Consider the following 14,148-nt stretch of genomic DNA (forward strand, 5'->3'; position numbering starts at 1 on the left):
TTATTTCATTACTTTATATTAAGAAATTATCAAGAATTGAAAGTAATGTGTTGAAATTAAATGAAATTGAAATCCTATAACAACATTCAACGTTGACGATGAATATAAAAAATTTGAGTTTAATTTCATTTTTAATTTGCTTTCTGAAGGACTGAAACATTAGAAGAGTGAGGCAGCAGGTAAGCGAAGATTGCGCGGATGTAGCTGAGCCCACGACAGGAAACTGCCGGCTGTGGTCGCCAGCCTGCGTTCTGTCTCAGTCAGCGTCACTTGCCGTGTGTCTTCCTCTCCTATTTCCAATTCTCCAATGTCTATCTCCCTCTCTCTCTCTCACGTGCGGTTCTCTCATCCAGCTCCTTCTCACACGGGTCGCGAGATCAACGGCCCATCTGACTCCCTCCTTGGAATTCAACCAAATAGAATTATTCCAAAATTCCCTTCGAACCTTGAAGATTGACATCAAATTACCGATTTTACCCCTTATCCTTTGTTCATAGTTCAAGCCAGACCGCAGAGTTTTTTTTTTTTTTTTTTAAATTTAAATTTTAGTATTTTTGAAATGTTAATGTTTCTCACTTTATCATGTCTCACGTGACCAAATTAAAATTTCAAATATCTTTTTGGGCAAAGGAGTTATTTTCCGGTGCAACTGATCAGTATGGAGAATTAAATGCTTATGCAAAGCAAGGATTTTGGATCACTGAGCCGGACAAAAAAGTGTTTTAGATCACGGCATTGATCTTCTGAAGTACCACCGTAACACCGTGGTATTCATTAATTTCTACAGCCTTGTCTGTTCGTCCATCTGATTTTCCAAAACAATCCTTCGTGAGTTTCACGCTCTTTGACTTAAAAAGTTGTCGGTGGCTTATAAAAGGTCCGAAATTATTTTTGGCTATTTACTATGTTATGTCCTTTTTAATAAAGACGTTTAAAAAATAGATAATTTACACATTAATTAATGAGTTAAATGTAAATATATTATTTTATATTATTACTTTTTGATAAAAAATTAATTTTGATTGTTTTAAGGGAGACTGCGTTAATGACCCGTGATTTTCCCTTTTGCTTCAAGCTAATAGTAGTTAAAAATAGACAAAAATTAAGGTTTAGCGTAAATTACGAATGGAATCCCAAAAATCCATAATAATTCCAAAATCAAATTGATTTGGAGGCAGAAAGTGATGAGGCCAATAAAATCCACTGAATTTCATTTAAAAGTCAAAATAAATATGTTACTAAAAATATTTGAGATTCCTTAATTATCTCTTTTACCAGCTATCACAAATATTCAATTAAATCTCTCAGCTGTTTCAGTGAATTTCAGTTGATCCTTTTCCTTTTTTCTGCTATTGTTTGAAGTGATCTTTTAATAAAGAAAATATATTATATTTCATTATTAATTATGGTCAAAGTGTTTAACATCACCTATGTAAAAGACGCTCCCAAATGGAGCGTGGAGTGTGCAATCTAGCCAAACAAAAACCGAAAGTTCCAAATTCCAATTAAGGGCTTTTACCCCTTAACTAGTAAAAATAGGGGAGGTGGTTTTCTATCCTATCCTTTTGAACCTCAACAAAATGGGACGGCCAATGGATTTAATTAATGCTCACTACCCTCTCCTCTTTACTCTCCTCCTCTCAATTAATTAATTAAATAAAATTAAAATTTTAAAAATAAAAAATAAATATAAAAGGATGAAACCATTTTGCAATTCTTGGCTTTTTAGCACATATCGCTTTGAACTTTCTGGAGCTTGGCCTACATTTTCGCGTGTGATCATTTACTCTTTGATATTTTTTTTTTTTTTTGTTGTTTTAATCACACGCGAAAATAAAGATGAAGGAAAGACGATTGGAGCTTGATCTCTTCTTTTTTACCGCACTGTAAAATCATCAGAGGATTTTACTGTTTCTAGGGTTGGGGCTCTTGTTTGTTGTAGGTCGTTGCTGTATTTATTGCAATTTAAAAGCAGTAGGTGTAAAAAGAAAATCTTTCCATTGTCGGAACTCCGACGGTCTTTGTTTCTGAGATATTCTTTGTAATGAACAAAAGCGATTCCTTAATTGCTGTCTTTCTATCCGGGCGTAAAAATCCTTTATTTGAGGGTTAAGTTTTTGGTTTGTTTATGGTCAAAAAAAAAAGAAAGAAAGAAAAAGAACACAAAGATTATGAAAATCCTGTGTATTTTTTGGCTGTGCCCTTTTGATGTTGACAGAGACAGAGAACGTGTTGTCGTCTTTCGTGTCTTAAAAGTGTAATGTGTATGCATTTCGATTTTTTATTTTCTGCAATCATTTTTTTTTTAAATTTATTTTTTTCAGAAAATCAAAATCAAAGACGTGTTGAGCTGTTACCATCTTTTTCCCAATTCTCTCGATCCTTTTCTCTCATCCTTTCATAGTCATATTTTTGTGTTTTTTTAAAGCCACCCCTTTTGCAAGCTGTAATTGAATGAGAAGAGCTTTTTTGGAGCTTCTTTAATTTATTTTCCCCCCTCAACAGGTCAGAACTGAGAAGCTCTGTCTTTCTTTCTTTGTTTCTTTTTCAGCTCCTCTCCAAAACCCAGAGCTGCTTTTCTTCGTATAAGTTTGGCTTCTTTTGGTTCACTATGTTTTAAAGAGAGACGCCCTCGCTTCTTTGCTTTTAGCAAAATCAACGCGGCTGCGTCTCCCACTCCCTTTGTTTCCTTTCTTCACCATCTGATAATGTTGTCAAGTTTTTAGCCTTTTCCTCTCCCACATTTTCAATTTTTTTTTTTTTACCCTCGAGATCGAACCTAACAGCCTAGTTTCAAGGATAAGAAAAACCCAACAATGGCGCCGTCCTTTGATTGGTGGGCAAAAGGGAGCCATAAGGGAACCCCGGTGGTAGTCAAAATGGAAAACCCGAACTGGTCAATGGTCGAGCTCGAAGGTCCATCGGAGGACGATTTCCTCATGGGCAACAGCCCGGCCGGTCTGCGAGAAAAGGCGCGTGGCAAAAACGCGAAGCAACTCACGTGGGTCCTCCTCTTGAAAGCCCACCGAGCTGCTGGTTGCTTAACCTCCATTGCCTCCACATTGGTCAATCTCGGTTCAGCCATCCGTCGCCGAGTAGCCTCTGGTCGAACCGACGCCGACAACGACCACGACAGGGAAACGGACAGCACATCCTCCAAAGAAAACAAAACCGTTAAAACCAGGTTCTATAACTGCATCAAAGTGTTCCTTTGGTTATCATTATTGTTACTTGGTTTCGAGTTTGCCGCGTATTTTAAAGGCTGGCATTTCGGTGCTCCAAAGCTTCAGTTACAGTACATTTTTACGGCGCCGTTTGGTGTTAGAGATTTGTTTGATTCGTTATACTCTCGTTGGGTTTTGATTCGTGTGGAGTATCTCGCTCCTCCTCTTCAGTTCCTCGCAAATGTCTGCATTATTCTTTTCCTTATCCAAAGCATGGATAGGTTAGTCCTATGTTTGGGTTGTTTTTGGATCCGTTTCAAAAAAATCAAGCCAATTCCCAAACAAGATGCTGTTGCGGATCTTGAATCTGGAGAAGATGGTTTCCTTCCAATGGTTCTCGTTCAGATCCCTATGTGTAACGAAAAAGAGGTAAAACAAATAAGAAAAAAAATATTTTTTTATCATTTTTAAAGAAACCATTTCTGAAAAATATCATTTAATTTTTTTAATTCTTTGTTGCAGGTTTACCAACAATCAATCGCTGCAGTGTGTAATTTGGACTGGCCAAAATCGAAAATTTTGATTCAAGTTTTGGATGATTCTGATGATCCCACAACTCAGCTGCTTATTAAAGAGGAGGTGCAGAAATGGCAACAAGAAGGTGCCCACATTGTGTATCGGCACCGTGTAATTAGAGATGGTTACAAAGCTGGTAATCTTAAGTCTGCAATGAGTTGTAGTTATGTTAAAGACTATGAATTTGTTGCCATTTTTGATGCCGATTTCCAGCCCACCCCTGATTTTCTCAAACGAACCGTCCCCCATTTTAAGGTAACTAAATTAACTGCTTCTGTTTTGAGTTGTGTCCAATTTAGTACGTCCAGGATTAGTTGAAGTGAAATTCTATTGTGGTTATATGCTTACAGGATAATGAAGATTTAGGGTTGGTTCAGGCGAGGTGGTCCTTTGTTAATAAGGATGAGAATTTGCTAACAAGACTGCAAAACATAAATTTGTCATTTCACTTTGAGGTAGAGCAACAAGTGAATGGTGTTTTCATTAATTTCTTTGGGTTTAATGGGACTGCTGGGGTTTGGAGGATTAAGGCTTTGGAGGATGCTGGTGGGTGGTTGGAGAGGACAACAGTTGAAGACATGGATATTGCTGTTCGTGCTCATCTTCAAGGATGGAAGTTCATTTTCCTCAATGATGTTGAGGTATGGATGTAGCTTAATCTGTCTATTTCATTGCTAGTGACTTTAATAGTCAATCACTTTATTGGTAGTTGATGTTTGTTGGTTTTTTATTATCTGTTCAGTGTCAGTGTGAACTTCCTGAATCTTATGAAGCTTATAGAAAACAACAGCACAGATGGCACTCAGGACCCATGCAGTTGTTCCGCCTCTGTTTGCCAGATATTATCCGTGCTAAGGTAAATACCTTTTCACAGTGCTCTTTTCTTGAACCACCAATTGTCCTATTCTGTTAAATTAAATAATTCTTGATTAATCTGATTCCTAACGTTGTTCTTGTTCTGTATTTGGATTGATGCAGATTAGCGTGTGGAAGAAATTCAATATGATCTTTCTATTCTTTCTGCTCAGAAAACTGATCCTACCTTTTTATTCATTCACTCTTTTCTGCATAATTCTCCCCATGACCATGTTTGTTCCAGAGGCTGAGCTGCCAGCATGGGTTGTCTGTTACATCCCTGCTACAATGTCATTCCTCAACATCCTTCCTGCTCCAAAATCCTTCCCATTCATTGTTCCTTACCTTCTTTTTGAGAATACCATGTCAGTGACCAAGTTCAATGCCATGATCTCTGGTCTTTTCCAACTTGGTAGTGCATATGAGTGGGTTGTTACAAAAAAATCCGGTCGATCATCTGAGGGTGATCTTGTCTCCTTGGTTGAGAAGGAGCCAAAACATCAGCGTGCAGGATCAGAAACCAACCTAGATGAAATGAAAGCCGATATTCAGCAAGAACAGAAGGCTAGGAAAAAGAAGCATAACAGGATATATACGAAGGAGCTAGCTTTGGCATTCCTTCTTCTAACAGCTTCAGCTAGGAGCCTCCTGTCAGCACAGGGAATACATTTCTATTTCTTGCTATTTCAAGGGATATCCTTCCTTCTCGTCGGTTTAGACTTGATTGGTGAGCAGGTTCTTTAAGGGACAGATTAGGGACTTTGTAGTAAAATGTGGATGATATAAAATACAGCCTGACACGGGTGGACACACCAAATCTGAGTATCACTGCAAATGCACTTTTATGGAAGATGTGATGAGGGCCGAGAGTGCTTTTGATCCTCTTAAACCCTCTAGACTCCGGTTCCAGCTCCACCCAATACGTGAAGAATTTGTGTTTACATGGACAGAAGAATGGCCTCAATTTGGACATAGGCAAACTTGAAAATTGTGATACTCTTCAGTATATGTAAGGTTTTTCACTCTTTTTTTTTTTCCTTTTTCTGTTCTTCTTTCTTTCTCTTTTTTGATTCTTTTGTTTTTCTGTCAATTCTTTTGTAAGAAAAAAAATTGTTGTTCAAACATCAAACAGGAATTTAGTTACAGTTTCAAGGCAAGGCAGAATATTTGATCCCTTATCCCTTTCTTCACTTTACATGAGGCTGTTAATTGAGCTGATTTCCATTAAAGCCGGATGTTCACATTAGTTACTTGATTCAGTTGATTCAAATTATTGACCTGCCCTTACTTTCCAGTTGTCTTGTTCACATTCAGCTACTGGGATTGTTATACAAGGAAACCTGTTTCACCAAATCCAGGAAAAGTTAAAACGCAGCAGTATTTGATTTGAAGTGGAACCTTCAATCTTTGATCATTCGATTTTTGCCTTTCATGTTTGGACAACTGGCCTCTTTACACAACTTTCCCTTAAAATCTAGTGGTTTCATGAACCAAAACCCACCTCTCTAATTACGTTTGGATAAGCTGCTGAGGAATAGCCATGAAATGCATCCTTAAGGAATGAACCTCTTTTTCATTTCTCAGTACCTTCCAGGTCTGCAAATGGCAGTGTACTAATGTAGTTTATACATTTACTTCCCCAGTGAAGCTTTTCAGCCTCCTTTTAACAGATTCAGCCTGACAGTTGAATTAAATAGGATTGGTATTTGAGGGAAGTGAGAATTGGGGAAGTTTATCCACGAATTAAATTGAGCTTAAAAACTGTTGTCCTGCCACTAAACAATTACTAGCGTGTAAAGTACTTGCTTAGGTAGCTGGGAAGCACATGGGGGTCTCCATTATCTGATTCTTTGCGGCGTGGGTCCGTAATCCAACCAAGAGCTGGCTCACCGAATTTATGGTTGGGAAGCAGCTGGACCACACTAGGATATGGACCCCCTCAAATCTGTTTTTCCCTCTCGGCATATGCAAAGAAAAGACAAGAGAAAATTTCTTTTGAATTCGATGTAATTGAAGGAGAGGAAAACTGGAAACATGTTTCCGATGATAGATGATGGGAGTTGTTCGTGTGTAGTCAATCATCGTTTACTTGGGAGAATGTTTTCACAGTTTTTACAGAGTCAAGTAGGACTTTGAAAATTCCATGAAATCTGAAATCCATGGTCCAGCAGGCAGCAGCTGTAGCTAGTGGCATCTATAACTGGGAGTCGTTCGCTGCAGCTTCCCTCTGTGAAATTGATGGGCATGTGGCATTTGTTTTTTGTGGGGGTTTTCCTTTTTAACGGCAGAGTTCGTTCGGTTGGCTTTGGCCCCATGAATAAATATCTTCCATTTCAATATTTAATTTCCTTTATTTTCCATGGAGTTTGAATTTCTTTGTCTTTTTCTTTTACAAAATTTTTAAATTTCCATTTTAAAAAGGTATCAAGTATCATCCATCAATTAAAACAAAAAGAAGCAGTACATGAAAGAGAAATGTAACAAAATGACCCCTAATTCTTCAAAGATCATCATTATTATTATTTTCATTTTACCATATGAGGGAAGCCAGAAAAGAAAGACAGATTCCTAGATTTGAATTTGTAAACATCCACGTCACCCCGTAGCCTTGGGAACATGGGCAATTTCCACGCCAATTGTTGAGGTTAGAGTTGTCTACGGATTAAGCTACCTCTCCATGCTCGCGGGCTCGGCCTGCTTTAGGTCTAAGCCTGATGTTTTTATTTTATTTATTTTTAAATATTTATTTAAAATTATTAATATAAAATAATAATTAAGTAGACGAAACAAATCGAATTTTTATATTACTTTTTTTAAAAAAAAAATTCAATAAACTTAACTTGAATTCAGTTCGACTCATGATACCTCTCTAATCAAGACGAATCTTTCAAAATTTTAAATCTTTTTTTTATTTATCAAGCGGTTGTAAAACACCGAAATTTTAACCTATTCTTTTTAGTAATGAATCATGTAAATCCAAATCCTAAAGGCATAGTGTGTTTCTTAGCGTCCCATTCGTAGTCATGTACAATTTTCGTAGCCCAAAGCAAAGCCGCGACGTAAAGCAAACTTAGCACGCTTCAAAAAATAAAGGCTAGTCCATGAAAGTAAATATAGCACCGAACAGTAATAATAAAAATAAAAAAAGGGGCAATTATATGAAAGGCCACCAGTTTTATTCATAGCAATAATAATTGTCTGGTCCTTTGTCCAAGAAGAAATAATTGTTGGTCCAAATATTTTCTTTCCTTTTAGCAATCTCTCTTTGCTCTGACTTTGCAAATACAAACTAGTCAACCTTATCACTTCTCCTGATGTGATTAAGATATTAATTAATAAATTTTAACACTAATTTCCACATAAAAAAATTATCAGAAGAAGCCACTAATTTACCAATTAAATTAAATATCAAGAAAAGAAGAGAAAATGTACCAAAGGCTAATGTTTCTTTCTCATTTATCATTATGGGCTGATTCGATTTAATGAGAACGGGCTTCCAGGCTTTTGTGGGCCCAAGAATTGACCCAACAGCCCGACAAGCACGACAGAGGGAAGCGCTCGAGTAGTTTCTTTCACCGGTTCTTGTTCTTTTCCATTTTTTCCTTGCGAGTTGTTCCTTTCTACGAACCATCGCCGTACAATTCTTTCTTCTTTATCTCTTTCTTTTGTTTGCTCCACTAGGGATATAGGGTTAGAACCAGCTGCGAAATGGGGTGTCTTGCACCCTGAAGCAATTAAGACAAAATGATTACATTATTATATGATAGATTATGCAAATTTAAATAAACTATGAAGTAAAACAGAGAACAGAAAAAGAGAGAAAAAGATAAAAGGAAAAGAAGGGAAAAAAAACACACAAGCAATGGGTGGAAGAAAGCAATAAAAAAAGAAAAATTGTACCTCAAACATGTGGAAATGACAAAATACAAAAAAAAAAAAAGGAGGAAAAAAAGAGTGCCGGTGGAAAAGCCATAACAGGGAATATACTGTTCTTGTATTCCTTTAACCAAATGCATTGTTATGGGAATGGTGTCAATGTACTATCTACTAACTTTTAGATACTCAACCTACTAGTTTTATATTTTATGTTGTTTTAAATTTTTTTTTTTTTACAATTTTTGAATTACATGAAACACATATTAATTGTTATCTCATTTATACTTTCACAAGACAAATTAGGTTTTTGGAGAGGGGATTCATTCCCTTCAAAAACATAATTTGGGGTTTTTTTTTTATAGATATTGAACATTTATTAGACATTTTCAAAAATAATAATTGTAAGACACAACCTCACATCTAAAGAAATAAAAGGAAAAGGATTCTTTAAATGAAGAAAAATAAAATCTTTAATTGTTGCATTAAAATGGGTTAAAATACAAATGGATCATGGTTAGATTTTTCAAATCTTGATTAATCTTGTAAATAAATTAAATTAATATACATTATTATTTAATAATAGTACTTGACGCTTAACAATAACTGAATAATTATGTCTATAGAGACATATTATCCTCTTTAAATAGGAACTCTTTGTTCGGAAAAAGAGAAAGAAATAACTTCATCAATCTTTTGTTTTTTTCCCTACATTCTCAAGAATACTTTTACATCATTTTATTGTAAAATAACTCTATAAAATTTGATAATCTTACCACATACACCGATTAATGCTTAATTAATTGATTGATTCATCAGTGTAAAATACAATAAAATATTAGAATAAGTACTTTTTCCACACCTATAGTCAATGACACTAATGCACACTTTGAAGCTTTTCTTTTAGTACTTTTTATTTTCCTATCTTGTGTTCTAACACTATTTGAGTTTAGGCATTTAGATAATGCTTTAATTTTAACCAAATAAGGTTACTATGTTTGCTTCCTGCTTTCACTCTAACAAGGCCTGGAACCAAAAAGAAGAGCAAGAAAATGGCAACTAGACAGACCCTTAGTAAGAAAAACACCAGATGAAAATGAAATTTTCTTTACAAGAAAATTTATCCAATCTACAAGATAATTTTCTTAAACACAATTTTCCAAGCTTTCACAAAGCATCACAACCCCTACAATACCAATTATTAAGGAAAAAAAAAAACAAAATTCCATCAACCAACTCTTGCTTTGTTGTCTTAATATACAATGATTTGTGATTCTAACAAGTCATCTTCCTTGTCTAAAAATTCGGAAAACAAACAGTTAGGAACGAAATGAACCTATACAGCTGAAGAATCCTGTTTTTGTCTTCTTCTTTTCCAATTGTCTTTTCTAGATGAGTTTAATCTGCAGTCAACTTGCAGCATTTGAATGCTTGGTTAGGAGGAACAAAGCCTTCTTATTTAAACTTCTTCCATATATCAAAGCTCTGATTTTAAGCGACCTGCTGAAAATGAGAAGAGGCTCATGGTTAGAACATGGAAACCGAGGGGTTGGAAAATTTAACTCCAATCATTCAATGATTACCATTTGGTCCCAAACTGTCCATAGCTGAACTAGAATCATATCCCATTTGAAAAAGATTTTGGAGCTCATTGTCTAGTACAGTCTGTAAGGAACAGAAAAGTGTTGAATCAAATATTTTGATGAGCAAGGTGGGTGAGAGAGAATGATTTCAAAACCCTTTCATACCTGAGGCAAGGGAGGGAATTGCGGATTTGTACTTGGGACACCTGAAATTGTTCCCGGAAAGATACGAGGGGGGAAAGGGTGAGAGGAGTTTAACCCAGGACCAAATCCGAGAATTCCAGCACTTCCACCTCTTGAATGAAGAATCTATACAGGAGGGAGAGTACGGATTCATATTCCTTCCCGTATATCAAATCATAACTGTTATAATTTCTCAATTTATATAGGAAACTTACATCTTTGGATAAAACTCTCTCTAAATCAATGTTTAGCTCTGGATTGACAGTGGCAAGTTTCATTGACAAAAACTGCAAAAAAGAAAGGGGCAAATACATCACTGCGGTTTTGTATATTTTGCTTTAAGTAACAATGTAACAATCACTGATCTAATGATAATATATCACTAAATTCATTCATCTTCTGTAAATAAGGCATAATTCTCAATTTCATGTCCTAAACCTTTCATATAACACTGCAAAAACCTCAATGTAACATCCCAAGGGAGGAGCTCTCATTTAGTTACCAGTCTAAGGTGAGAACAATGTTTTTGGGAAAAAAGACCTGTGACTAAATCATAAAAGCTGGAGGATTGAGAATCCATTTAAATTTTTTATCAAGGAAAGACATAGTTAAGCTGATTATCCAAATGCAGAAAAAGTTCCCCTACATTTTCGATTCAAAGTTCCAGTTTAACTTCTTCATTGTCTTAGTGTAGACTGTACACTAAAGAACTATATCACAATAACATCTAAGGGTGCTTAAGCGCATGATAGTTGTCGTTGAACTTGTTATGCTGTTATGAAAAAATACAGAACAAACACCTAGTTACAGTCAATGTATCATACCTCAACCTGCTGTTGCAGTGACTGCACATAGTTGATAATCTCATCAAGCATTACAGCTTTCCCAGTAATCTAAAACAATGAAACCATCTCAATAATCAAGATTCCATTTTATTTTAAAAGAAAAGTCTAGCATGAAGCTAGGCCACCTCTACATACCTTGTTGCATCCTGGTACAAGTTCTTGAAGCAATCTCATTCTCTCACTTATCTTTTCCCTTCTCACCTGCAAGCAAGAAATTTCCAGATTCAATATGAAGTTGAGAACACAAATTCTTACTTCAATCTGAAAAGGAGAAATTACCCTTTCTGCCAGGCTGTGACTATTTGTAGCCTGACCCCTTCTTGCTCTCACGTGGATGTAATTTTCTTTAGGAGCTTCTCCAGTTTGAGAACTGTCTTTAGCTTGTTTCGCAATTTGTTTACCACGTGAATTCACACCTGTAATTTGTTCGGTTTTCTGTATCTTCTCATCCTGTCCTTTTGGAACATCGCTGCTCTCTCCAGAAGGATCCTTTTGAGGCTCCTCGTCAGCATTCTAACACAAATTGCAAAGCCAATCTACCATGTCAGTGGTGTCACAGATTATCATATTGCTGCAAATCTTCAAATTCTTGATATTGTGATCACATTAACAATATACCTGGTATGATCTTAGTGGAGAATTTGATTCAGGAACTCGTTTTCTCCTCTTTCCATTGGGCGAAGCACCTACAACTCCCTCATCTGAAAGTTGGTGCTCATCACGAGATTGTGTACTATTTGTACAAGCCCTTTCATTGCCAACCTCAGTGTTTAGAGCATAATTTTGGGGGCACTTGCCGTTGGCAATCTGGCCGCATTGTTGTAGGCTGAAGGGACCAACCATTTCTGACAAATTTCCACTACCAAATCCGGGCAGCTTTGGCACCAGCTCAACAAAGCCTGGATCAGATTGATACTGGGAAAAGTGGGCAGTGCTAGTAATTCCCTGATTTTCCATTAGAAGAGGATAATGAGAATTGGCAAATTCACTGTGAGAAACCATCGAAGATCCTACAAGGCTTTCACTCTGACTCAGTGAAACAATTGGATCCCAACTAGAACCAAAGAAAGGATCTGATGCATTTGAAGGCTTGTTATACATGGATATTGAACTCATTGCCATCCCATCAACTTTGTCAGAGAAGGGGTTTGTGTTTATCTGTGAAGACGGACAATTTATAAGGCTCTCGTGTCTGTTCTTAAATCCCACATCATCATTATCACCACTAGCCATGCTGTAGATTCCGAGGCTAAACACCCAAATTCTAAGGAACTCAACCTATCTATAATTGCAAATTTGAAATCAATCCCTACTCAACAGCTAACCTAGACCTGGGCTAAGAATAGATATTTTACAGAAGGAAAGTAGTATAAAATTTGAGGGAAAGTTGGTTTGACCAAAATTCGCTGGGGATATCTTGCAGGACTGAACAAGGAACAAGTAACCTTGGCAGCTTTATAGAACTGAGAGGATGTTAAAGTAAAAGAAACCTCTCATTGGAGCATCCTAGAGACACAAAGTAAAAGGAGAAATCCAATGCACAGGCACAAAATCTTACACAGACCAAATATTTACCTCTTCTTCCACTAACCCTAGGATCACGTCTACTCTGCTGTTAGGCAAAACAAGAAAATGCTTCCCGCAGACAAGAAAGTGAACCTTTCAGAGCATAAAGTGGACATAGACAGACGATTGCATTAGCTAAGTAACAGCTCACCAGTGTAACAAAAGAAAAGCAGATTCCCTTTTTCCGTTTAGCTTAGAGAAGAACTATATTTTTCACAATCTCAAACTCAATAAAAGCCCAATGTGATTGATTATGTTAAGCAATCTTGAATCTCTTCAACTACAACCCAATTGAGGAGGATCAACTTAATTGCTCAACTGACTCTCAAATGAAAGTAGAATGGAAAACCAAGTGCAAGAGAAGTCCTAACCAAGGAAGAAACTAAATGTTCCAGTTCTGAATCAAGACACAACCCTCCAAGAACCAAGAAAAGGAAGTTGGAGAAACCCTTTTGAGATATTCTCAGATGGGTGTCCCAAAAAAAAGACCAAAAAGCATAAATTCTAACTTGAATTATGCAAGAACGGAAATGAGGCAGCGTCTCATTCCCAGTCCCCTATATTGGGTGTTTGACAGTACATCTAAACGCATCAAATGCTAAGCTTAAATTCTACAATAGGAAACCAAATTCACCAATTTGGCACTCGCACCGAACAGCAAAAGAAGCATCAAATTCCAACCTTTTATATTTTACTCTCTGAGAAATGCAAGAGAGCTATAAGGCTAGAGAGAGAAAACACGTTAGAGACAGTATGTAAAGAGAGAAAGATAAAGATTGAAACTTTGCATACCTGCCCAAGCTTACAGGTGACATGTATGCATGTATGTTTTTAAAAGACAGACTAACTACTGCCAACTGCTCTTGTTCCTAAATTATTACAGAACCTAAGCTCCTTTCCTTTTCCTCTTTGTAAATTTTTTCTCTTTTTTATTATTTATAATTTAGTTAAACACTTTTTCATTTTTAATATTTTACAATATTTATCTCAGATGAGATTGGAAGAGGTTCTTCTCTTCAGGGTCAAGCTAGCTTGCTGGCTTGCTTGCTTCCTTCTTTGACATTAAACTTTCTTTCTTTTTATTTACTGACACATTTTGCCAACTTTTCTAACAGACCTATTATCGCAAAGAAAGAAAACACTATTCTAACAGACTTCTCTTTGCTGTTACACACTTGTTTATCTCTCACTGCCAACTAAGCCTCTTCATTTCTTTCGAGAAACTCTCAAACTATACACCCAAGCTCCATCATTCTCCATGCACCACCACCCCTTCCCCATCATTTACTTCACATTGTCCTCGCCAATTCTCCCTTCTGCACCATCAAATCTGTGGGTTGGGTTCTATTAATGTCCCTATGCACAATGATGCCATACTGCAGGTTCAAGATGATAAACCAAGGTCACAGGTGTCTATTCTTCGATGGACAACTCACAGAAGAGACTGTAAATTGGGAGCATAGCATGATTTCCCATGTTTTAAACAGTATTTTTTAATTGATT

At 36.5% G+C, this 14,148-nt stretch overlaps 2 protein-coding genes across 3 annotated transcripts; one reads left to right on the top strand and one right to left on the bottom strand.

Annotated features, from left to right (window-relative positions):
- Positions 1–2,451: 2,451 nt before the first annotated feature.
- On the top strand, positions 2,452–5,773 carry CSLC12 (Cellulose-synthase-like C12). The gene is made up of 5 exons (XM_007018361.3): positions 2,452–3,593; positions 3,687–3,995; positions 4,091–4,381; positions 4,483–4,596; positions 4,719–5,773. The coding sequence occupies exons 1-5, from the start codon at positions 2,817–2,819 to the stop codon at positions 5,337–5,339; spliced, it is 2,112 nt and encodes a 703-aa protein (XP_007018423.1). The 5' UTR covers positions 2,452–2,816; the 3' UTR covers positions 5,340–5,773.
- Positions 5,774–9,559: 3,786 nt separating this feature from the next.
- Positions 9,560–13,428, bottom strand: LOC18591929 (basic helix-loop-helix (bHLH) DNA-binding superfamily protein). Of its 2 annotated transcripts, none has more exons than XM_018125901.2 (8): positions 11,698–13,428; positions 11,359–11,592; positions 11,215–11,280; positions 11,059–11,127; positions 10,450–10,521; positions 10,217–10,360; positions 10,052–10,133; positions 9,560–9,968 (listed from the first exon to the last, which is right to left on the bottom strand). In XM_018125901.2, the coding sequence occupies exons 1-8, from the start codon at positions 12,310–12,312 to the stop codon at positions 9,946–9,948; spliced, it is 1,305 nt and encodes a 434-aa protein (XP_017981390.1). In that variant the 5' UTR covers positions 12,313–13,428; the 3' UTR covers positions 9,560–9,945. The 2 variants fall into 2 exon arrangements, with proteins under 2 accessions (XP_017981390.1, XP_007018426.2); XM_007018364.3 differs by having other exon boundaries at positions 9,560–9,971; positions 11,698–13,427.
- Between the last annotated feature and the right edge of the window lie 720 nt (positions 13,429–14,148).

The sequence above is a fragment of the Theobroma cacao genome, chromosome 8 (genome assembly GCF_053813885.1).
Source record: "Theobroma cacao isolate CCN51 chromosome 8, ASM5381388v1, whole genome shotgun sequence".
Lineage (NCBI taxonomy): Eukaryota > Viridiplantae > Streptophyta > Magnoliopsida > Malvales > Malvaceae > Theobroma > Theobroma cacao.

Coding starts and splice junctions, on each gene's coding strand:
- CSLC12 (XM_007018361.3), top strand. CDS start 2,817: ATGGCGCCGTCCTTTGATTGGTGGGCAAAAGGGAGCCATAAGGGAACC. Junction 4,382..4,482: donor TTTTCCTCAATGATGTTGAG/GTATGGATGTAG, acceptor TTATCTGTTCAG/TGTCAGTGTGAACTTCCTGA. Junction 4,597..4,718: donor CAGATATTATCCGTGCTAAG/GTAAATACCTTT, acceptor GGATTGATGCAG/ATTAGCGTGTGGAAGAAATT.
- LOC18591929 (XM_007018364.3), bottom strand. CDS start 12,312: ATGGCTAGTGGTGATAATGATGATGTGGGATTTAAGAACAGACACGAG. Junction 10,522..11,058: donor CACTGCAACAGCAGGTTGAG/GTATGATACATT, acceptor TCTTTTTTGCAG/TTTTTGTCAATGAAACTTGC. Junction 9,972..10,051: donor GGACAGTTTGGGACCAAATG/GTAATCATTGAA, acceptor TCTCATTTTCAG/CAGGTCGCTTAAAATCAGAG.